Source organism: Chrysemys picta, chromosome 2 (assembly GCF_011386835.1).
Source record: "Chrysemys picta bellii isolate R12L10 chromosome 2, ASM1138683v2, whole genome shotgun sequence".
Lineage (NCBI taxonomy): Eukaryota > Metazoa > Chordata > Testudines > Emydidae > Chrysemys > Chrysemys picta.
In genome coordinates this window covers 90,060,770-90,086,389 of record NC_088792.1, presented here as the reverse complement: position 1 = coordinate 90,086,389, position 25,620 = coordinate 90,060,770, and the positions used below count along the sequence as shown (strand labels likewise).

The following is a 25,620-nucleotide window of genomic DNA, read 5'->3' as shown; positions in this document are numbered from 1 at the left end:
GGGAAAGTTGATTTGTAGTGAGCCAGCCACTCCCAGTCCCACACCCTGATTGAATTGGCCCTGTCAACACTGGTTCTCCACTTGTGAGGTAACTCCCTTCTCTTCATGTGTCTGTATAATAATGCCTGCATCTGTAATTTTCACTCCATGCATCTGAAGAAGTGGGTTTTTTACCCACAAAAGCTTATGCCCAAATAAATCTGTTAGTCTTTAAGGTGCCACTGGACTCCTTGTTGTTTTTGTGGAAACAGACTAACACGGCTACCCGCTGATACTTATGAACATTGTCAGGGGCAGAAAAAATAACTTCATATTTAAAAAAAAAAAAAAGAAATTTCGAGATGTGTTATTTAAAGTGTGTGTTCTATTAGAAACTGGATTTTTTTTCAAAATCAGTCAGTTAAAAACATTCAAGTTGGCAGTGTCCCTTTAAATCAAGAAACAGATAAATTTATTGTCAGAAGTACATAAGAACGGCCATACTGGGTCAGACCAAAGATCCATCTAGCCCAGTATCCTGTCCTCCGACAGTGGCCAATGCCAGGTGCCCCAGAGGAAATGAACTGAACAGGTAATCATCAAGTGATCCATCCCCTGTTGCCAGTTCCCAGTTCTAGCAAACAGAGGCTAGGGTCACCATACCTGCCCATCCTGGCTAATTGCCATTGATGGACTATCCTCCATGAATTTATCTAGTTCTTTTTTGAACCCTGTTATAGTTTGGCCTTCATAACATCCTCTAGCAAGGAGTTCCACAGGTTGACTGTGTGTTGTGTTCTTTTGTTTGTTTTAAACCTGCTGCCTATTAATTTCATTTGGTGACCCCTAGTTCTTGTGTTATGAGAAGAAATAAATAACACTTCCTTATTTACTTTCTCCACACCAATCATGATTTTATATACCTTTATCATATTCACCCTTAGTCATCTCTTTTCCAATCCGAAAAGTCCTAGTCTTATTAATCTCTCCTCATATGGAAGCTGTTCCATACCCTTAATAATTTTTGTTGCCTTTTTCTGAACCTTTTCCAGTTCCAATATATCTTTTTTGAGATGGAGCAAACACATCTACACGCAGTATTCAAGATGTGGGCATACCATGGATTTATATAGCGGCAATATGATATTTTCTGTCTTATTATCAATCCCTTTTTTAATGATTCCCAACGTTCTGTTAGCTTTTTTGAGTGCCGCTGAACAGTGAGTGGATGTTTTCAGATAACTATTTACAATGACTCCAAGATCTCATTCTTGAGTGGTAACAACTAATTTAGACCCCATCATTTTATATGTATAGTTCAGATTATGTTTTACACTGTGCATTATTTTGCATTTATCAACATTGAATTTCACCTGCCATTTTGTTGCCCAGTCACTCAGTTTTGTGAGATCCCTTTGTAACTCTTCACAGTCTGCTTTGGACTTAACTATCTTGAGTAGTTTTGTATCATCTGCAAATTTTGCCATTTCACTGTTTACCCCCTTTCCCAGATCATTTATGAATACTGTATGTTGAATAGTACTGGTCCCAGTACAGACGCCTGGGGGATACCAATATTTACCTCTCTCCATTCTGAAAACTGACCATTTATTCCTACCCTTGGTTTCCTATTTTATAACCAGTTACCAATCCATAACAGGACCTTCCCTCTTATCCCATGACAGCTTACTTTGCGTAAGAGCCTTTCGTGATGGACCCTGTCAAAGGCTTTCTGAAAATCTAAGTACACTATATCCATTGTATCCCCCTTGTCCTCATGCTTGTTGACCCCATCAAAGAATTCTAATAGATTGGTGAGGCATGATTTCCCTTTACAAAAACCATGTTGACTCTTCCCCAACAAATTATGTTCATCTATGTGTCTAACAATTTTGTTCTTTACTATAGTTTCAACCAGTTTGCCCAGTACTGAAGTCAGGCTTAACAGCCTGTAATTGCCGGGATCGCATCTGGAGCCTTTTTAAAAAATTGGCATCCCCGTTATCTGGTACAGAAGTTGATTTAAATGATAGATTACATACCACAGATCGTGGTTCTGCAATTTCACATTTGAGTTCCTTCAGAACTCTCGGATGAATACCATCTAGTCCTGGTGACTTATTACTGTTTATCAATTTGTTCCAAAACCTCCTCTAATAACATCTCAATCTGGGACAGTTCCTCAGCGTTGTCACCTAAAAAGAATGGCTCAGGTTCGGGAATCTCCCTCACATCCTCAGCCATGAAGACCGATGCAAGGAATTTGCCCACAATGGCCTTGTTGTCTTGGAGTGCTCTTTTAGCATCTGATCATCCAGTGGCCTCTCTGGTTGTTTAGTAGGGTTAAAAAAAAAATTGTTGTTATTTTTTGAGTTTTTGGCTAGCTGTTCTTCAAATTCTTCTTTGGCCTACCTAATTATATTTTTACACTTCATTTGCCAGAGTTTATGCTCCTTTCTATTTTCTTCTATAAGATTTAACTTCCATTTTTTAAAGGATGACTTTTTGCCTTTTTTACTTTGTTGTTTAACCACGGTGGCACTTTTAAAAATTTTATTACTATGTTTTTTAACTTGTAATTTAATTTTTTAAGTAATGGGAACAGAACATGGCCCCATCCTGCATTTACACCTGTGTTTAACTTTACTACCATGAGTAGTACTATTTAAATCACAGGGACTATAAATGATAGCATGCAGTGTTGTAGCCTTGTCAGTCCCAGGATACTGGTAATATCTTTTATTGGACCGACTTCTGTTGGTGAGAGAAACAAGCTTTTGAGCTACACACAGAGCTCTTCTTCAGGTCTGGGAAACAAGTGTTATTGCTATGTTAATGGGCCACCTAACTTTGAATGGTCCTTTGAAATATGTGTTAACTTTTTATGCTAAACAATCTGTTCTATCTTATTCAGCTGTGATACTCTGAGTACATTTCCCGGCTAGAAGAAGAGCTCTGTGCAAGCTGTGTATGGGTATGTCTACACTACAGGATTAATCCGAATTTATATAATTCGAATTTGGGAAACAGATTGTATAAAGTCGAAATGTATGCGGCCACACTAAGCACATTAATTCGGCAGTGTGCGTCCAAGTACCGGGGCTAGCGTCGATTTCTGCACCGTTGCACTCTGGGTAGCTATCCCATAGCTATCCCATAGTTCCCGCAGTCTCCTGCGCCCATTGGAATTCTGGGTTGAGATCCCAGTGCCTGATGGGACAAAAAACATCGTCGCAGGTGGTTCTGGGTACAGCCTCACCTCCTCCCTCCCTCCCTGCATGAAAGCAACGGACGGCAGACAACCATTTCGCGCCTTTTTTCCTGGGTGAACACTGCAGACTCCATACCACGGCAAGCATGGAGCCCGCTCAGCTCAAGACAGCAGTCATGAACATTGTAAACACCTCGCGCGTTCTCGTGGAGTTTATGCTGAGCCAGGACCAGAAAAACGAGGCGAGGAGGCAGCGGCGGCGGCAGCGCAGCGACAAGCATGATGAGGACATGGACATGGACACGGACACAGAATTCTGTGAAACCACGGGCCCCGGTGCTTTGGAGATCATGTTGTTAATGGGGCAGGTTCTATCCATGGAATGCCGATTCTGGGCAAGGGAAACAAGCACAGACTGGTGGGACCGCATAGTGTTGCAGTCTGGGACAATTCCCAGTGGCTGCGGAACTTTCGCATGCGTAAGGGCACTTTCATGGAACTTTGTGACTTGCTGTCCCCTGCCCTGAAACGCCAGAATACCAAGATGAGAGCAGCCCTCACAGTTGAGAAGCGCGTGGCGATAGCCCTGTGGAAGCTTGCAACGCCAGACAGCTACCGGTCAGTCGGGAATCAATTTGGAGTGGGCAAATCTACGGTGGGGGCTGCTGTGATGCAAGTAGCCAAAGCAATCACTCAGGTGCTGCTACGAAAGTTAGTGACTCTGGGAAATGTGCAGGCCATAGTGGATGGCTTTGCTGCAATGGGATTCCCTAACTGTGGTGGGGCGATAGATGGAACCCATATCCCTATCTTGGCACCGGAGCACCAAGCCACCGAGTACATAAACCGCGAGGGGTACTTTTCAATGGTGCTGCAAGCACTTGTGGATCACAAGGGAGGTTTCACCAACATCAACGCGGGCTGGGCGGGAAGGGTTCATGACGCTTGCGTCTTCAGGAACACTACTCTGTTTAAAGGGCTGCAGCAAGGGACTTACTTTCCGGACCAGAAAATAACCATTGGGGATGTTGAAATGCCAATAGTTATTCTTGGGGACCCAGCCTACCCCTTAATGCCATGGCTCATGAAGCCATACACAGGCAGCCTGGACAGGAGTCAGGAGCTGTTCAACTACAGGCTGAGCAAGTGCAGAATGGTGGTAGAATGTGCATTTGGCCGTTTAAAAGGTCGCTGGCGTTCATTATTGACTCGCTCTGACCTCAGCCAAAGAAATCTCCCCATTGTTATTTCTGCTTGTTGCATGCTCCACAATCTCTGTGAAAGTAAGGGGGAGACCTTTATGGCGGGGTGGGAGGCTGAGGCAAATCGCCTGGCTGCTGATTACGCGCAGCCAGACACCAGGGTGATTAGAAGAGCACACCAGGAAGCGCTGTGCATCAGAGAAGCTTTGAAAACCAGTTTCATGACTGGCCAGGCTACAGTGTGAAATATCTGTTTGTTTCTCCTTCATGAAAACCTGCCCCCTTTATTGACTCATTTTCTGTAAGGAACCCACCCTCCCCCTTCCCCCAGCTTGCTTTCAAACCAAATAAAGTCACTATCATTTAAAAATCATTTATTCTTTATTAATAGATTAGAAAAAGAGGGAGGGAACCCGGGTGGGATTTGGGAGGAGGATCGGTGGGAAGGAAAAGGCCACTAAAAAAAGGTTAAAAAAATGACAGCCTTTTGCTTGGGCTGTCCACTGGGGTGGAATGGGAAGGTGTACGGAGCCTCCCCCCCCCTGCGTTCCTACACGTCTGGGTGAGGAGGATATGGAACATGGGGAGGGGGGAAGGGGGTACAGGGGCTGTAGCGGCAGTCTGTTTTCCTGCAGCCGTTCCTGAAGCTCCACCAGACACCAGAGCATGTGTGTTTGCTCAGGCAGCAGCCCCAGCGTTGCATCCTGCCTCCTCTGATCTTCCTGCCGCCACCTCTCATCTCGAGCGTCTCTCCTCTCCTCACGTTGGTCCCTCCTGTCCTCACGTTGGTCCCTCCTGTCCTCACGTTCACTGGCTTCTTTCCTATACTTTGAAACCATTTCCTTCCACTCATTCAGATGAGCTCTGTCACTGCGGCTGGATTCCATAATTTCTGCAAACATCTCGTCTCGCGTCTTCTTCTTACGACGCCTTATCTGTGATAGCCTTCGCGATGGAGGAGGGAGGCTTGAGGAATTTGCAGCTGCTGTAGGGAGGGGAAAAAAGAGAGAATTGTTTAAAAAGATACATTTTGCAGAACAATGCTTATACTATTTCACGGTGACCAACACTATTCACATTACATAGCACATGTGATTTCTGTGCAAGGTCGCATTTTGCCTCTTAATACTGAGTGCCTGTGGCTTTGCTGCTAGAGATCACAGGTCCGGGCAACAGAATTCGGCTTGCATGCGGCCATGGTAAGCCATTGTCTTACGGCTTCTGCGCCCTCCTTTCCCACATACCAAGCAAAGCCCGTAGAGTGCTGCGGTTTTTCTGTTAACATTCAGCAGCAGCAGAAAACAAACTAACCACCCCACCCCCTCCTGCCATGAATTCTCTGGGATGATCGCTGTACCCCTCCTCCCACCGCGTGGCTGGTAACAGGGAAGATCCCTGCTAGCCAAACGCGAAAAGCTCAGGGCCAATTTCCCATCTGCGCTTGGCTAACTGCAGGGAAGGATTTATTTTCAGCCACAGGCAAACAGCCCAGTAGGAACGGCCACCTCTGTCCCCTTAATTAAGTTCCCGTATTTCAACCAGGTTACCATGAGTGATATCACTCTCCTGAGGATTACACAACAAGATAAAGAACGGATGTTGCTTGAATGCCAGCAAACACTGGGACCATACGCTGCCAGGCTTTGTCAGGCAATGATACCAGATTACTTGCTGCAAGCATGGCGTGGTCAAGTGTCCTACCATGGAGGATGGAATAAGGCTGCACTGCCCAGAAACCTTGTGGCAAGGCTTTTGGAGTACCTCCAGGAGAGCTTCATGGAGATGTCCCTGGAGGATTTCAGCTCCATCCCCAGACACGTTAACAGACTTTTCCAGTAGCTGAACTGACCGCGAATGCATCCCAAGTCCTCAGGGCAAAGTAATCATTAAAAACCGTTTGCTTTTAAAACAAGTTTTATATTTTAAAAGGTAAACTCACCTGAGGTCCCTTCCATGGGGTCAGGGTCTTGGATACTGGCTTGGGAGGGTTGGGAGGGTACTTCAGTCAGGCTGAGAAAAAGATCCTGGCTGTTGGGGAGAACGGAGTGCTGTGTGCTCTCTGCAAGCTCATCCTCCTCCTCCTCCTCCTCCTCCTCTCCCCCATCGGCAGAATCCTCAGGTGTAGCTGATGAGACTATCCCCGACCCGGAATCCACGATCACCGGTGGGGTAGTGGTGGCGGCCCCCCCTAGAATTGCATGCAGCTCGGCGTAGAAGCGGCATGTCCGCAGCTCTGACCCAGAGCGACCGTTTGCCTCCTTTGTTCTTTGATAGGCTTGTCTGAGCTCCTTGACTTTCACACGGCACTGATCTGAGTCCCTATTGTGGCCTCTCTCCATCATGCCCTTGGAGATTTTTTCAAAAGTTTTGGCATTTCGTCTTTTAGAACGAAGTTCTGCTAGCACTGAATCCTCTACCCATATAGCGATCAGATTCAGTACCTCCCTCACGGTCCATGCTGGTGTTCTTTTTCGATTATCGGCCTGCATGGTTACCTGTGCTGATGAGCTATCTGTGGTCACCTGTGCTCTCCACGCTGGGCAAACAGGAAATGAAATTCAAATGTTCGCGGGGCTTTTCCTGTCTACCTGGCCAGTGCCTCCGAGTTTAGATTGCTGTCCAGAGCGGTCACAATGATGCACTGTGGGATAGCTCCCGGAGGCCAATACCATCGAATTGCAGCCACACTATCCCTAATTCGAAACGTTAAAATCGATTTTGGCACTACTCCGCTCGTCGGGGTGGAGTACAGAAATCGATTTAAAGGGCCCTTTATTTCGAAATAAATGGCATCGTTGTGTGGACGGTTGCAGGGTAAATTCGAATTAACGCTGATAAAACCGAATTAAAGTCGTAGTGTAGACCAGGCCTAAGTCTCTTATTGGATCAGCTTCTGTTGGTGACAAAGATATAACGTCACCCAACTTGTCTCTCTAATATTCATGGACGTGAAGATAAGGGGGGGTGCTTGCAGAATTGGGGCCTAGATGTGGAGTTGCAGGTTTCATAATTGTCCTACTACTGCTGATAAGCTCACAACCGCAGCATTCTTCTCATTTGTATAGGGTTGAGAGGTAATCAATTTTTACAAGGAAAACAAACAAATTTGGAAATTTTAAGTCTAAACAAATACTGTTACTGATTTGGAATCTTAGGGTAAAATTTTCAAAAGTGCCTAATTGATTTAGGAGGCCACATCCCATTTTCAAAAGTCACTGTGGCCCATATCCTAGAAGGTATTTAGATTTAAATCGATGGGAGTTAGGCACTTAAATCACTGAGGCACTTCTCAAAATGTTACCCTTGAACTTTAGGAAACTGGCTAATTCCCAGTTCCCTGGGAACAAGTTAATTTCCAGGTTTGTGGATGCAGGGTGGCAGGAAGGTTTCCTAATTCCAGTGGAGTGCATTCCGACTTGGCTTATCTTCCTGCTTCTAGAATCACTCCCTTCCCTGGCTTTTGCTCCAATTGCAGCCCATCTCCACTTGCTGCTGAGTATCCACCCTGGCCTTAGAAATCTGTAGGTTGTGTTGGAAACTCAGGGTGGGGATAGATAAAGAACTGGGATGGGAGCCAGCAGCAGGGTGAGGTAAGTAGGGAGCATGAGGCTGACACGTACAAGTTAGGAAAGGACATATCAGGGAGGTGAAAGAGGTCTCTTTTGCTTAGGAGAGGGAAATGAGACCCCTGTTCACTTGTAACTCATTAAGAATGTGACTTGTGCATACAAATTAGAGAAATTCACAAAGATATTAGTCGACCTTTAAATTGTGCTGTTGAGTATGGATACTGCAACCTACATATTTTAGGTGTAAATTATACTGCAGTCTATATTAAGTGTAGCCTCTATACAGTGTAGCTTATGTTGCAACTTATATTTTATCATAGGCTGGAACAGTCCAGATTGGTGCTCCAATAGTTCGTCTGCATGTGCTTGTGTGTGTGTTGGAGCTAGAGGGTCCGGGGGGAAATAGTGCTTCAAATTTCCCCATGTGTAGGTAATGCTCTTCATTCTTCTCCAATGCCATGGGGCCAGCTCCTTTAGATTGGCGTTTCTATCTCTACACTGCTATGTAGAACATGGAGAGAAGGGAACAGAATATCAGTTACAAGGAGGACAGCAAAAGCTGACCTAGTGTCTTTAAAGCGGCATGATGAATACTCCTAATACTACTGGCAGAATCATGAGTTACTTGCTCTCTCCTGTATAAGATGTCCTAAATGTTTAGAGGATTTGGGGGATTTTGGAGGTAGAGGGTGGATTTAGTAGGATTGAAGGTTACAGAACAGAGAGCAAGAAGAATGAGATACTAAGAGCAAATGGAGAACAAGAAGTTATTTTCTGTATTGAGAAACTTGTTGCTGCGAAAAGTAGCACGGTGATTCATTGAAAGAAACTGTTTCTGAGTCAGTGTTGTACTGCTGCCCCAGTATTGTGATAGAGTGGTTATTAAAATATTTTCTATAGCACTTTTCACAAAAGTAGGTATATTATCTGGCCATATTCCAGTTCGGATAATTACCTCCTATTATTTCAGCTGGATAGGGTAGCCATCATTTTCTGTTCTTAATTGGAGTGTTCCTGTACACAGCTGAAGAGTTGCCATGTTCCATGACAGAGAGGTTGCGTATGAGTGAAGGGTGAAGTAATCCTTGTACACTGCCTCGGATTAAAGATACTACATATATGCCATCAATATTATAATTACTGTACTCTGAAGTTAGTATAAAATGTTTTATTATACCCAGCAACATGTCTAGTGTGTTACTTGAGCAATATAAAGTAATCCCACATAAAGCAATGATGTATAAAATATCTGAAAATATTCTACATTTGTGAAAAATGATACATATTGTCATGTCAACAGTCTTTCACGTAAAAGGCAGTACATTCTGCAGTGCCTGACTTACCGGTAGTTAAAAGATACTGCACTATGCACTAATAAAGGACTTGATCCAACTCCTACTGAAGTCAACAGGAAGTTAGCTCAGGCCAAATTCAGTATTTTCATGCTTTTCTAGGAGTTAGATTGTGAGTTCCTTACCTCACTTCACAAATAGTTCCATTGAAATTACACTATTTAATGTGGGCAAGGAGTTCACAATAAGTTTGTATCTCTCTCATCTACAGTATTTAATAGAGTTAATGTAGGCCATTACAACAGCATTTATATTTGCCTTAAAATAGCTCTAATAAAGGCAAATACAGCTTTTGCATTTATTGCTTCATCTGTGAAGGATAAATTAAAAAATCTCTGCAAGCAGTACTGCTCATGTCAGCTAATTAAGGGTACAAGTCTGGTCCCATTTAAATGAGTCACAATTTGCCATGTACTTCAGTGGGAGCAGAATTGGACCACTAATGTACAAGTGACTTTCTTACTTTGGGCTACATTAGAAAGTATGGTCCTAGTTCAGCAATGTACTTAAGTATTTGCCACACTTTAAACACTATAATACTATTTTGGGATACTCCTGTGCTTAAAGTTAGCATGTGCTAATGTTAGTCTCAAGCTACACTTGGCTTTGTATAGCTGAATACTGGAAGAATTACTATTTCACTTACTACCTTGGCAACTAATGTAGGCAAAGTATTCACACATGTGGCTTCCTGCCAGTCTAATTTGATTTTAAAAACACTATCTTGAACTTGAAACAACTTTCTGGAAATCACAGGAAAGCCACTCATTGGGAGATAGATATAAATTATTAATATGGCTTTCAGCACTGCTTTCCAAACCCACAACTCCAATTACTTTGTGAAAAATGTATGAGTTTGCTAAAGGCTAGATCTTTCAAACCAATCTTCTGTTGCAAATATGAAGTGACATAAGAAAAAGCAACACAGAATATGCAGCATTTCTGGTAATTTGTTTATGTTATGAAAGTTTTTGGAGAATATTTGCCATCAATAATATTTTAATTTTCATATCTCTTATTCTGAGTGTTGTCAAAATAACTTCATCTCTTACAAAGTATCTCTAGTTTTCCTGCTGGATAATATTAAAAATTAAAGCAATTACTCCAGAAAAGAGGGAAAAAATGACAGTCCAAGAAAATAAAAATAGAAACTGAATACTATAGTAGACTGTCCTAACAAAAAACAAAAATTGACCAAATAAGATAGACCGGTGACACCTCTCTTATATTGCAATCAATATTCTTTTCACACTTTGATAACTACAGTTAATGGAATGTTATACTTATTCTATACTCATAGTTCTAACTCCTGCTGTGCAAAATCAGACAGAGTCCTGTAGCTATTAAAACTGGGTTAGTGTACCATATGTACATGCACAGAGGAGACAGCTACTTTCTGTTATTTTATAGGGGCACTTTCTGCTTAGTAATATTATACTTTGATGTGGTGGTGTTCATCAGAAACAACTGCTCAGAATGTCTTATTTTTATTATAAAATAGAATTTCTAGAAACAAGGAAAACCTGCGTATTTACAGGGCTTCATCAGCATGCAGATGACAATTAAGCCAATAGCAAAACTCTGTGTTTACAAGTGTGACTTGTTACACCAAGCAACTAGTAAACAAAAGTGACGAATTTGAGAATGAGGGAAGGAATTTGAATCTTAGATTAGGTAGTATTTAGGAAAAAGACAGTTTGGTTAAATAGAACATTTCCTTGCTGAGTAGGTTGTGGATCCTCTGGTCCTGAATCTTCACCACTTTCCAGTTTGTGTAGTCCTTTACATCTGTGTAAGTGAGTACAAAGTGAACATAGAACACTACATTTCTGACTTGGCAGTATTTAACTCCTCTTCAAAAAGGGATAAATGACCATGAAAGCTGCAAGGCTGTGGAAAATCAGACCCTCTGTGTTCCAATCATTTGGAAAGTAATTTGGTTTTTACTTCAGCATGAAGGCTATGTATGGCAAAATGAATTCTAACACTGAAATTAAAACAGTTAAGGCACTAATTGTACAGAAAGCACACAAAATGAGAAACAGAATAGCAAGGAAATTGGGGTTCTGATGGGAGAAATTGGGGAATTTCTTTTTTATAATACTGTGGCTCAAAGACACATGCAAGCAAGATACGAAGGAATTTCGAATCCATCCTGACCAATGGGAAATTTTGGCAAGTGACCGTAACAAGTGGTGCCATTTTCTCCATCAGGGCATCAAAGTCCATAAGAGGAGCTGGCTCGTACAACTTGAAGAGAAAAGAGCTGTAGGAAGCAAGCAGCTCCCACCAAGATACATACATTTGTAATTCAGTCACATGAGACATTGTAAACTATCTACATCATAGGCTGCAATTCCCACGTCTCTCACAGAGGAAAGGATGCCAACACCTCATGGTGGCTGAAAAAGCCTTACTACTTCAAAACAAAAGGGATTTTTATTATCAAAGCTAAAAGAAGACAGAATTTGTGTTTTATTTGGCATACTTTCCATTTTTAATATTATATCTAGGTGTTGTGACTGTAAACTACCACCAGATGCTGGTGTTTTAGAAGAATGTAATTGTCTTACCTTGTCACTATTATAAATGCAAAATTATGTCAATGGCAACATGAGAGAGAATTTAAATATACTAATGGCATGAACTGTAAAAATATAGTAATTCAGCTCCCTTGTGAGTGTATATAGTGTGCACGCTACCATATAATATTTAGCAATAACCTACAGCATATATTTCTGTACAATATGGCTGACAATGTTTGCTGTGGAAACCACACCTTTACAATTTCATAATATATATTTAAATTCTCACCCACAGTGCTGCATTAACACAGACTTGGGAAAGTGGGGGGTGGATTTGCAGTGAATTCCCTTTTTTAAAAAAAGGAAAAAACAAAGATCAAAAAGGCTTAATTAATGGCCATTTAAATAAAGGTCAGTAAGGGACCTGTGAGGAAAAAAGAGGGCTGTATTTGTGAAGATGTTCAAAGAACACCGAGATCTAAAAAGAAAAATGGAAGTTGCTAAGCATGCTGGAGATGATCCTAAGAACTGCAAGGATATAGGCACCATCACTGGTTGCAAAGTAGATTGAAATGGAGAAGAACTGTCAGGGAATTGCTCCCCCAAACTGGAGAGGCAGGGGAGCTGTGTGCAAGTTAAAGTAAGAGTGTGTAGGAAAGCTAAAAGCAACTTACAACTCCCTCACATTTCTCTGACTTGGATAAATGGTGTACCCACCTCCTCCTTGATTAGTGCAGTTAGGACTCCTCCCTCCTGTTTCAATCTACTTTAATCACTAGAGCTGCATGTAGGAACTGAGGTCTGGTTGGTCAGGCCTAACGGTTACAGTCAGGGGGGCCTGGAACCATGGTCAATTAGATGACAAACCAAAGGTCAAAGCTAGAGACAGAGTCAGGTGCCAAACCAGAATCAGCGTCAGGGGTAGGGTGTAGGAGCAAGGACCTAGAGCGAGGCAGGAAAGCAGGAACTGGGAACAGACAGGGGAAAGGAGGACAGGAACAAGCTGGGAGGCAGGGCTTAGGAGTCAGGGTCCATAAGAGCAGCAAGCCAGGGGTTCCTCTAGTCAAACTATTTCCTGTGCCTCTTTTTGGTTTCAGTAAAGCTTCTCAGCCAATCAGTAGGGCTGGATGTCTCACCCACTCAGGAACTTCATGGGCAGCCCTTTTACAAGCTAGAGCTTTGCTGCCCCTCTTCTCCAGTCATACAGGTATGCTGATGGGTGGCGGCTGTGGTCAGAGCACTGACTGTGGGGCTGGGTTGGAGGCCTGTGATGCCTCACACTGCACTGTCCCCCCGGCACTTTCTTTGACCTTGGGCCACCACCATAAAGAACAAAGCATATGGTGCCATAAGGAGCGCACATCCTTTACTTCTGCAATGAAGTTAGCCAGTAATTAGATTCTACTTTAAGCTAATAGTGAGGGTCTCTTGAGCAACTTTAGTTGCCAATATCTAATGTTATGTATGTCTAAAGGGGTAAGCGAGGGACCTGAGTCCAAAAGAACTTGTTGAATGGGTACAGCCAGTGGGATTAGAATAGGTGGAGCTACACCAATGGCTAGAGATAATGAGCTTTGTACACAGAGATAGTAGTCTCTTCCTGTTGGGATGAGCTAGGAGACATTAAGTGAGCCCAAGGGGTGACTCAATGTAACTAAAGTGGCAATTCACTTAAAATGTCATTAGCACTTAGAGAGGACTGGGGCACTACCTGACTCTTAGCAAACAAGAGATGCACTTTTAACTCAGCTTCCCTATCTTCTTGCACAGGTGTTTAGGGAATGGACACAGGAATGGATGCTTGGGAGAATGCCTTTGGGAAGGTTGGGTCTCCATAGGGTCATAGCATCAGATAGAACCCCAAGCTGGGAGTTATTCTTGTTAGTTTCTGATTATATTGACTTCTTTTTATTCCTTGCTATAAATACTATCTCTTTAAAAGAAGACCTTACTGTGACCTTTTTTCTATTAAGTTATTCCATGCTGATTTATTCCATCCATTTTTTAAACATCCCATTTGGTGAATCTACAAAAGTATACTAACTGCTAGAGATAGTGAGCTCAGTACAGTTGGGAGGAGCTAAGAAACTATCTTAGCCAAAGGAATTGTACAAATTAAATTAAAGGATTGTACATTTAAAACCACATCAGAGAAAATGCCAGTATAAGCAGAATTCACTGCTGCGGAAAGTCAGAGTCATACTATGGCTGGATTTTAAAAAGATGGCTATTTTTATGACAACAACATATGTAACTATTAAACTAAAATATGGGTAATCAAACTTTACATTTCAGGGTATGAAATTATCATGGGAGAGGGACAGGAAGTATTCCCCCCCCCCCTTACATCATTGTACAATTAGGAAGGTGCATTAAGGAGGATTTTCACCTTCCTTTGAAGTATCAAGTATGAGACAGTGATGGATGCAGACTAGATGAATGAATGATTTAGTGATATAACCCTATTTTCCTATATGTTGCAGTGTACAGAATCTATTGTTGCCATAGAGAACAAAAGCTTTTTGAAGAAAAAACATCTTATTCTGTAGGTACACTGAAACCATACAAGCACAAATATATGAAAGCTCATGTTCCTAAAATTTTTAACTAGTACTTTAAGGCAGGATGTCAGAAGGCTATGACTGTAATGGAGTCCAGCATATTGTTTGGGGAGTTTCAGATTAGGAAGCTGTCAGCATTCAATATGATATCCTTATTATCTGATATTGCAGTCTGGAAATTACCAATCATGCAAATTACTTGGTACTCTTAATTTTAAAAACGTGTTTTTGACTGGAGACTCTTATTATTGTTTTATCCTCTGTCATCCCTCTTGCTCTCATCCCTTCAAGTATTTACTACAAATTTGTCCACTATCATTACCATCTTCCTGGGTGGGGTGAAATATCTAGCTGGATACATCTAAAGGTTTTAAGGCTGAAATTCCTTTCATTTATGATCTATTCCTGGGTGACAGGTCCACAGGATACTCCTGCATAAAATGTAGGGTTACCTATATTGCAGCTAAATATAGTTTATATTATATGCTGCAGAGCCACTAGAAGATAAGGGGCCACAGCCCAACCGCTTTTTGGCCTGGCCAAACCTGAGCAGTGCTGCTATCCCACATCCAGGTTGCAATGCCACTCCCTCAAATTTGGCGCACTGCTCCTCTGTCATGGTAGATGGGCTGGGCCAAACCTCAGTGGTGTTGCAATCCTGCACACCAAGTCAAAACACCACTCACTCAAGTTGGACTGGCCGTACCTCTGTCATGACAGAGGGAGAGCTGGGCCAAATCTGAATGATGCTACAACCCCATGTTCCAGGTCACAACGCCACTAGTTCAAATTTGGAGGAGGTGGGTATAGGGGTCCTGGGCCAGGACAAGCAGGTTCCTGGTGGTGGGGTGTGGGCTCAGAGGGGAAGAGGAGGGTCAGGTGTGGGGTAAATCTATCTCCTACTCTTTAAATGTCTCTTTAGAGCCCCTGGTTTATATTGTATAGCTTCTGCTGACCTGTTACAGGAGCAGTATTGTAAAAATAATAATTTAAAATTGTGCTTATTATCTGATCATCTTAAAGTTCTTTATAAACACAAGTTAATTAGGGCTCATAACACTTTTGTGAAATAAATAGTATACCTATTTTACAGATGGATAAACTGAGCACAGAGTTTAAGGCTCAGATCAAGGTACTTAGGTGCCTAAACCCCAGAGTTAGGTACCCAAGGCCCAGTTTTGTCTCCAAATCCACAAAACTTTTGCTGAACCTGGTAGGCACCTAAACTCTCTCAGTGCCTAAGTTTTCAGGGTACAAGTTTCCTAGGCACCTATGTTTCTACCTCTGGGCATGTGCACTGCTGCTTCCCTCTAGACGTTTGGATGCCTATGTCCCTCCTAAACTCCAGAGTGATCCATGAATGTCAGGAAGATAGGCATTCAGCTGCCTAAGTCGTGTGTGCTCAGTCCAGTAGTGTGCTTGGAGGCCACTTACCGGATTGGGTCTCATTCAGAATCTCACTGGAGGAGGTGTTCATCTTGTAACTTTTTTAGCCCCTAGATAGAGCACTCAGGTGGAATGTGCAAGATGCAGGTTCATTTCCCCTCTTTTTGCCAGAGGCGGAGAAAAGATTTGAACAGCTAGTCTCCCACCTCTCAGGAGCATGCTCAAACCACTGAGCTATGAGACATTCTGATGAAAGGTGTTCTCAGTCTCCCCTGTTGAAGCTGTTCCCCCATGGATAAATAATGAAATCATGATTGGTGCAGGGGGTCAGGACCCAGGGTCTCCCACCTCCCAGAAAGGTACCCTAATGATAAGGCAACAGAATCATTCTCTCAAAGTATGTGTGTGCACTGCATACAAACAAGTAGAGGCCAGGATCAGAAAATCCAGACTGTGAAAATACCTTCTTAGAATTATGCTGACAATTTCACCAGTTTCAGTTTAAGGCTACAGCATTTAAAACATACTGTAAACTAACTTGGCATAAAAAAGCAAATGAAGTTTTGCTTTATTTATACTATATGTGGCTAAAACACACAACTGGGGTTTCAGGCAGTTTGATACTATTCCCAGCTATGCCAAGGCTTCCTGTGAAACAAGGGGCCAGATTCTGAGCCCATTACTTCCACTAGTGAGCAGCTACTTATGTAAGTAGTGCCACTGAAGTCAAAGGAAATAATGGTGCAAGTCGCTTAGTCACTGCTCACTAGAGGGTTTACGATCTGGCCCTTTAACGCTCTGCACATCTCTCATATTTACCCATCTATAAAATACTTAACTAGTAGGGGTCCTGCAACGATAAGGGCCTCGATCCTGCACTGAGCTCCAAGTATGAGGGCTGTGGCAGACGCAAAGCCCCCCTGGCAGATGCTTGGATCCACCGATGTGGAGCTCACTACAGGATTGGGACATAATTCACTAATGTTTGTAGTGTGCTTTGAGATGGTAGATGTTATTAAAAGCACAAAATATTATTAATAAGCAAATAACTAATGGATACCCTGAAACTATGATGCTGGGTAACTGTACCTGTAATCCCCCTCCATGGTCCACCCAGGGCAGTCACTTTTGGCTCACAGCCATCATCTCTCCTGGAACAAGAGCCACATCTCACTCACTCCTGACCAAGGTTTTCCTAGGGTGCACAGCTCCTGCCTTACACTGTGATATCCCCAGCAAGCCAGACTGCCTAAAAAGGCCAGTATCTGCACTTTGGTCATTGCCCTCAGAGAGAAAGCAATGTATTACCTGCAGTTATAAGTTACCACACAGCCCTTTCTAAGCAAGCATATTTATTCGTAAAGTAAAAGCATTACAGAGAAAACACACCAAATGCTTACCAGATATCCCTGCAACTCCAGCTTCAGGCTCTGGTGGGTGTCACTCCTTCAAAACCCACAACTAGGTTTTCCCCTAGGTTACAAATTCATCCATTTTAGCTTCAGAACAGATTGCAAGTAGATCAGCTATTTTTTATAAGCTTGGGCCCTTGAGCTTGGCCTTCTGTATCAGGTAGTCAGCAGACAATGACCCTCTCCTCAGGGAATAGCTTAAAAGGCTGGGTTTTTGCATAACTGAAGTTGGGGGATTTGCATTAACCTCCCCCCAGGGATTCCCCAGGAAATCCACTTAACACTTATTGGCCTAAAAGTCCATACTTGTCTGGCACATTTTCAATATAGTATGGACTTGGTGAAGGGAAAGTGATATGGGTTCTAGAGATACCAGAGAGGAGGGAGGTCCTATTAGATCATTTCAGGACTACTACCTTGGTATCTTTTCACTTATCATGGACTGATTGCATAAGTGGTTCTCTGCTTATTCTAATCACAATGACAAAGTGGAGGAATAGTACCATACCCACATATGTACCCTACAAACACACCTAGCTCTTGGGTTTGTTGGTGAGTTGCCCACCTAAGTAGATGGCTTTTAAATCTTCTGTTGCAATCCTCATTTTGGATATATTGATTTCCCCCCCTTTGTCTGCTTGCCCTCCCTCCCTCACTCTCTACCCCCCTCCCTGCCACAAGACCAAGAGGAAATGTTGGTAGTTTTTATTTTAAGTGACATTTAGGGTAGGGCCTTATGTTAGCACCTGTACCCCCATTAAAACCACTATAAATCTCAAAACATTTTACACCAGTTGTAATGGTTATAATTTTGTACACTTCTGGGGATCTCTAATGCATCCATTTCAAACTGCCATGAGACACAGTATCAAGCTAGTCTTACAATTCCATTCCCATTTCATTTCTCATTAGTTACTAGCATACTGAGTGCAGAAAAAATAACGAAGGCCAGAGAAAAATGCTGCAACCAGTCAATATTTCATAATCACAGTACTATAAATATGCCTTTTATCACTTGTAAGGAGAGCACAACTTCCTTTTGGCTAAACTCAGATATATGAACAGAAAATGCTTTTCTAACTGTTAGTTTGAATATATAAGCTGTCCACTGTCACACTGCTATACAAGAACTCAAATTCTTGATTTTAAGAATGTATTTTCTAATTTTCTATACTGAAAATGTTTCATGTAGTATTTTTCTTTTCCTGATTGCCTTCCCCATGAGTGGTCTCACTGAGTTAATCGATACTTAATTGTATAGAGGCCCTCTCAGAGGTCCAGAGAGGCCCAGGGCACCTCCAGCTTTTGAGAGCCCCTAGCCATAATAAAAATAAAAAATGATGACATGTTAAAACAAAATAAGGCACCAAAAAAAGAGTGAGACATAACTTGCATATTTTTTTACTTAACAAATGCTTATCTAGCCTTTTTCTGTGCAAATGCACTAATTATTGAGAGGAAAAAATCTAGCTTTCGTGCAATGTCACTGTTGATATTAAGCATGGCGAGCCCATTCAGAGGCTGTTGACCCATAGTTGAACGATGATAGTTCTTTACCTGCTTCAACACGTTGAAGGTGCATTCACCTGAAGCCACTGATGCAGGCAAACTGAAAAAAATTTGAGGCCCCCTTTGAGCTTGAGGCCCAGGCCAAATGGTCCTTCTGGCCCTCCTCTGATTGTATAGTTAAGTAGCACATGTTCAGCATCAGCGAAACAGGCACTTTTTTTTAGAACATAAAGAAAAGTAGTATTGGAAAATTACTCTTCTTTACAAGGTGCTTGAGATAACATATATAGGGACAAATAATGCCCTCAGACACATTAACATCAATGCAAGTCTCATGTATGCATGTGAGGACAGAATTTAGTCCTTAGAATATTATGTGCAGTATTCGAGAACCAGCATAAATAATTTAAAGACCGATTCTCCATTCCCTATATCTCATATCATCATTTACACCTTGGCTAAATTAGTGCAAAGAATGAGAAATAACTAAATAAGATGGAAGGCAGCGAGAAATAAGATGGAAGGCAGCGAGGGTCAGGACCTTGGATTCTGGAAATGGTGCCAAGTAAGGCAATAAATTTTAGTCAAAACCTAGATAAAATAAGGAACAACTAAAAGGAAGGGTGATCTGGTGGGGATCCCCTAAGCAAAGCCATAAGAACATAAGAATAAACTTACTGAGACTCCATTGATGTAAAATTATGAACAGTCATGACTGGAATTTAAAAAGCACTCTCAGCTCTGTCTTGAATTCAAAGGGACTTTTGATATTCACTTTGATGGGAGCAGCAGTAGACTCAAATCTGCAAGAGTTTAGGGTGCTCATAACCTACTCAAATCAGTCCAAAAGAAAGGAAAGTCTTAGGCCTGCCTCCACAAAGCACTGGAATGCCTAACTTTTAGGCACCTAGGAAATCACTGAAACAACAGTGTAATTCATAGAGACTGAATTAGGTAACTAGGGTCCCTATATAATGAATGGGGGGAGATAAGTCCCTTAGAATGACAGGCACAAAAACAAGCATGCAAAATGAACAAGAGTACTTGTGGCACCTTAGAGACTAACAAATTTATTTGAGCATAAGCTTTCGTGGGCTACAGCCTACTTAATCGGATGCATGTAGTGGAAAATACAGTAGGAAGATATATATATACACAGAGAACATGAAACAATGGGTGTTACTATACACACTATAAGGAGAGTGATCAGTTAAGGTGAGCTTTTATCAGCAGGAGAGAAAAAAAACTGTTTGTAGTGGTAATGAAAATGGCCCATTTCCAGCAATTGACAAGGAGATATGAGGAACTGGGGGGGGGGGGGGGGAGAAGAATAAGCATGGGGAAATAGTTTTACTTTTTCCACTCCCAGTCTTTGTTCAAGCCTAATTTAATGGTGTCCAATTTGCAAATTAATTCCAATTCAGTAGTCTCTCATTGGAGTCTGTTTTTGAAGTTTTTTTGTTGTAGTATTGTGACTTTTAGGTCTGTAATCGAGTGGCCAGGGAGACTGAAGTGTTCTCCAACTGGTTTTTGAATGTTATAATTCTTGACGTCTGATTTGTGTCCATTTATTCTTTTACGGAGAGACTGTCCGGTTTGGCCAGTGTACATGGCAGAGGGGCATTGCTGGATGAGGAGCTGCTTAAGCTAGCCTCTGGGAGAGACTAACAAGGATATGTCCTAACCCTTACCCCTCTCACTGAGTTAGGCACCTAAGTCCAGGCTGCAGGAAGGTGCCCATCTCTGTGTGTGATCCATAAACAGAAACCCCTCTCTTGGAGTCAGACAGCTTAGCTGCCTAAGGCATTTCTTGTAACAGGTGTGTGTGTGTGTGGGGGGGGGGGGGGCATGGGTTTATCCACCTAATAATTTTTAGCCCAGTGGTTAGAGTATTCACGTGGGATGAGACCCAGCTTCAATTCTCTTGGAAAGGGGTCTCCCCACCTCACAGGAGAGTGGTCTAAACTCTGAGTTAGGGGATATTCTGATGTGAGGATGGGCTCCCTCAGTTTCATCTGCTGAAGTTGTTCCATTGTGACTTAATAATTAAAAAGTCATTGGGCCAGAGAGCAAGTGCAAGAAAGATTCGGTAGCTTGATGGTGAGGTCATCCACCTGGGAGATGGACGATCTGGGGTCCAGTCCCCCTGCTCCAATGACTAGACTATTTAATTATTTTCACACCATGGAAGTGCTTCAGTAGGAGAGATTGAGGGAGGCCTCATAGCTCAGGGGTTATAGCACTCTCCTAACAAACATCAGTGTCTCCTGTTTAAATACTTTCTCGCTCTCTACCTAAGAGAAGAATTGAACCTGGATTTCCCACATTCTGGGGGGTTGGGCAGACTTACCACCAGGCTGAAAGTTGGGCGGGGGAGAGGGGTGCTGCTGCTCCCAGCTCCTCCTCCAGACAGATTCTGAATGGAACCCATTCTGGTAGATTGCCTCTGAGCATGCCTATTGGATCACACCCCACAGGCAAGATAGGTGTTCACCTGCCTATCTTTCCCTGGTTTGTGGATCACACTGGGGCTTAGGCAAGAGATAGGAGTCTGGACACCTAGAGTGAGGTAGCACTGCACATTTCCAGATGCACAAACTTAGGCACCTCAGGCACTTTTACTCTGAAAATGTAGATGTCAAAGGAGTTTAGGCTCCTACAGGGTTCAGCAGCAGCCAAGCAAGAATTTTGTGGATCAAAGTGTAGCCTTAAACTGGGACTTAGGTGCCAACGTCTAGAGGGTATGTACCTAAGTATTTTTGTGGCTCTGGCCCATACGATGGATATCAGCAAGGAGTTTTCCCCTCAAACTTTTATTTAATATGGCAATAGTTTTCCAAAAGAATATAGAAACAAGTAGAATAAATGTATATAAGAAAAGCTGAAATGTATCTAAAGCTATTTATGTCATCTAATAATATATCATCAGCTGATTAGTAGTTTAGAAAAAGGATCTTCCTTTGTAGCTATTTGGTCCCTATTAATCCCCTCAATTTCAGGGTTGTCCTTCTTATAGGAACTTTCTCCCAGCATGCCTTTCTGGGGATTGGCCCTTTAAAGCTGGCAGACACAAGCAGCTGCATCCCTAAAGTGGCTATTTTGCAACTAGCTGCGCCTTACTGCATTTCCCCTTTCTTTCAACTGGTATTTTTAACTCTAATTATGTTTTCCTTTTTGTATTTCTGAGGAGAGATCACATTCTCATAGCTATGAGTGAACCACTGATTCTCTCCATCCACCCTGTCCTACACAGAGTGTCCCTAATCTCAGTTCAAATGTTGAAAATATGGATATTTATGATCATAAATACATTGGAGTAGAGTAATAGAAATGATTGGAGCACAGTTAACAGTTATGGCAGCCATATTGTAACATACATGTACTTAATAGCCACCTTAAGTTAATCTGCTCCCAGAGCTCTCATATTTAAAGCAGGAATTACTGCCTGTTTTTTAAGTTGCTATGTTGGGATCATATTTTAGAAGCAACCCAGCCAAACGTCCTCTCCACAACACGCAAAAGTAGGAAACACACAACAGCAGGCTTGGTTGTTCTAAAAATGAACCTAGCTGTCTCTTGTTATCAGGAGTTGGCAACTCTGGCATTACCTCCAGGAAATGAGGCAACTATTTGAACAGGCAGCCTTCATCTTACTTATGTTGATCAGTTGACAATTCAATTTATTTATAGCAGATTTTGAAACAAGGAAAGTAGTAATGGGTAGTCAATGGAATACTGTCATATCTTCAAAGAGTGAGTAACCACAGAGAGTGTACGCATAATTGCTTAAAACATTGTTTGTCACTAGATATTAAGCCTCTTTTTAAAATGTTTTTAGTACTTAAGATTTAGATGCTCTGTTTATTTAAATGCTTAGGGATTATTTTTGCTACTTTGAAAGATGCCTTAAATCAGTGATAGTTTAACCTTTTTTGGGTGATCTGAAGCAAAGACTAAAAATATTGCTCTCAACCCTACTTAAAGTTCAGATTCTCAGTTGGTGTAAATCAACATAGCAACAAAATAGTAAAGCCATGCTGATATATGACAAATTAGGATCTGGCTCAAAATGTAGTTCTGTTCTGAAAATTGACTGTAAAAATAGCATTGTAGGGCTATATGTTTAGTGTGTCTCAATCGTTTTTATATCAGATGTGTTCTGTTTACAAGTAAAAAACTGTTTTTACAGCTGCCAGCCCTTTAAAAATCAGACTGGGCTCTGAGTCAAGCAGAGTTCTTTCCTTTTCATGTATCATCACCTGTAATAAAGGTTCTGCAGACCAAAATATGTCCTAATTACACCTGTGCGTTCTCTTTGTTTAAAAATTATGGCTTCAATGACAGATGTGCAACTCCATTGCCATCAACAGAGTTGCGTAAGTGACCAAATAGGCTTTTAATTGGAAGTTGATAAACAAATCTACACCAGAAATATAATCCAACTCATTCTCTTAGTTGTGCTGGTTCTGCAGTGCTAACCAGAGTAAAAAGCATTAAAAATGTATCACTAAAGTTAGCTCTTTGAACAAGAAAGCAAGTTTGAATAAGTGTCATTTTTGCATAGCCACTTTTCAGAGCAGAATCATACTAAACATAGTAAAACCTCACTGTATATGCTGAGTCAGATCCGCTGACTTGTGTTGGCTTTAAGAATAAAAATCAGTAAAAATATTGTCACACAACTAAAAAAACCCTAAGCTCCTTTTTCTTGCACCATCAGACTTTTTTACTAAAAGTTTCAATCAGTTACACATAGGCAACTTCAATGAAGGCAATGGAATTGCACAGGTGTCAGTGAGGCCATAGATTTTAAAACAATGGTAATACATACATATAATTTAGGACATAATTTGGCCTACAGAGCTCTTATTAATGCTGATGCATGAGATGGAAAAAATGCACTTTACCACTCAAAACCCAGATTCTATTTACATGGCTGGCACTTAGAAAAAACATCTTACAGACTAAACATTTGATACATGAATAATTGAGAAGATAGACATGCAACCCCACATGCAATTTAAATAAATCATTCTTTAGAGTAAAACTACACTTTAAGCGAGGAATGTAAAAACTTGCCCTCACACTTTTTATACTTTCCAGTTTAGGGGTGGAGAATTCTACAAACAGATACAACTTGAAATAAACACACAAATTCATTGGATACAAAAGTTCAAGTAGTCTGTTACTGGGGCACTATAATTCAATACTCAGTTGAGTTAAAGGGAAACTGTCAACTTGAAAGCTAGTCAATAAAAATTGCTTAAAATATTTTCAGGTACTAGACATGTTTTTGAGTCCCTTTACCAAAACTTCTTGTATTTTGATTATACTTTACTAGTTTTCTAAAAATTCTTCTCTTCCCTGTAGTTGGGGGAAGCCCCTCAATAAACAGTGAAAATGACTATGCATATTTCACAACAATGTAAACAATATATATGTTTTTTTCTTTTGTTTACCATTATAGATTAACATATTATAGGTTAACATATCATATTAACTTCAGTAGGTAAAATTTTACAGAGAAATTTATCTTAAGTTGAAAGTCCCATTAAATATAAATGGAATGGGGAAAAGTGTTAGGAATAATCATATGTATGACTTTTTTTTCCTCTTGATCTCTAAATGTTGACATTTGTTTACTGTTACAATAGTGACAATCCCTAGCATTCAAAAATCACGGTTCAGGCTCTCAAAATCAGGAGACTAGATTAAAAAATATTGAGATCCTAAAGTAACTATTTTGGGGTCTTCTTATTTGACTTCTGGTGTTTGAGTCTTTAGGGTTCATGTTTTCCAGCAATTCTCTGAACGCATGAAGGACAGAAACATCCTAATTAAAAAAAAAGTTGCAATTCTTAGCTTCACATAATTTCAAGAGCTGGGACTTTCAGAAAATATCAAATGTTGCAGGACATGTATTAAAATAATGGGTTGACAATACTGCTGTTGTCTTAGACCTTGGCCTATGTACCCTATTAGTAAATTTTACCTTCTAAAGCCCCTGTCTTGCAAGTACTTTAACACATGCTTAACTTCTAACATGAGTAGTCCAGCTGAAATCAACAGAATTACTCACATGCTTAAACTCCTACATACCTCTTAGTAGGAATGGGGCATTCAATTGTAATGACCTGATTTTTCAAGTGTGCTGAGTTTTCACAGTTTCAGTTGGCTTTACTGATCATGTGAAAATCAGTCCCATAAGCATTTGAACCTGTGCCAATGATTATAGCATGAAGAATGGCCAAGAGTGTTAGGAAGATGAAACCGATTTAGCCTCTGGGAGTTTTCAGCTTTTAATATTTCTCACAAGGGAAATGCATTTCAATCCCTGACAAATTTTAAATTAAAATATTTTACTGTAGCTCCTATAATTTAACACCAAATGTATAAATGAAGTATCTACCTTACCTCCAGGGAATCTGCTGTAAATTAATGTCAGATATATATAGTGTGAAAAGGAGACAACATGTAGCAATCAGGTTGAGTAACCTGGACAATATATTTAATGGGAAACCAACATATCCTCTTGTCTAAGGTGAGCTTTACACCTTTAAAAATTATTTGATTTATTTTGTTTTTAAAGTAAAATACATTGGACAACCAGATTCATGGCTGGAGTATGTGAGGGAAGCTCCACTGAAATCAAAGGGCAGTAAATTAAGTTGGTTGAGAGTATTTTGTTAAGCAAACAGTGTGTGCATTTCAGACTTATTTCTTGAGGAGAATTGTACAGCAGTAGTCCATTTGTAAGATACAAAAAGGAGGGATTAAAGAAACAGTAGAACTATCTTACGTGTGTGCTGATTATTAGTTTATTTACGAGTGCTCTTCCATCATTGGGTGGAAGTAATTTATATTATTTGGACTTATATAATATTATAAGACTAAAATATAGTCATTATATTACA

The 25,620-nt window shown here is 41.2% G+C and overlaps 2 protein-coding genes across 5 annotated transcripts in view; both read right to left on the bottom strand.

The window, feature by feature from the left end:
- The window catches only part of GOLGA4 (golgin A4), a 169,387-nt gene that overhangs the window by 136,992 nt on the left and 6,775 nt on the right, over positions 1-25,620 (bottom strand). Inside the window, exon 2 of one of the 4 annotated variants that reach the window (XM_065583689.1) lies at positions 17,186-17,258. The exons of the other annotated variants lie outside the window; for them this stretch is intronic. The gene's annotated coding sequence lies outside the window, so the exon portion shown is untranslated. The remainder of the gene's footprint in view (positions 1-17,185; positions 17,259-25,620) is intronic. 4 annotated transcript variants of the gene reach the window in all.
- Positions 114-17,178, bottom strand: LOC135981399 (uncharacterized). Its single transcript, XM_065583725.1, has 2 exons — positions 6,332-17,178; positions 114-5,377 (listed from the first exon to the last, which is right to left on the bottom strand). Exons 1-2 carry the CDS (start codon positions 6,879-6,881, stop codon positions 4,785-4,787), a joined length of 1,143 nt encoding a protein of 380 aa, XP_065439797.1. The 5' UTR covers positions 6,882-17,178; the 3' UTR covers positions 114-4,784.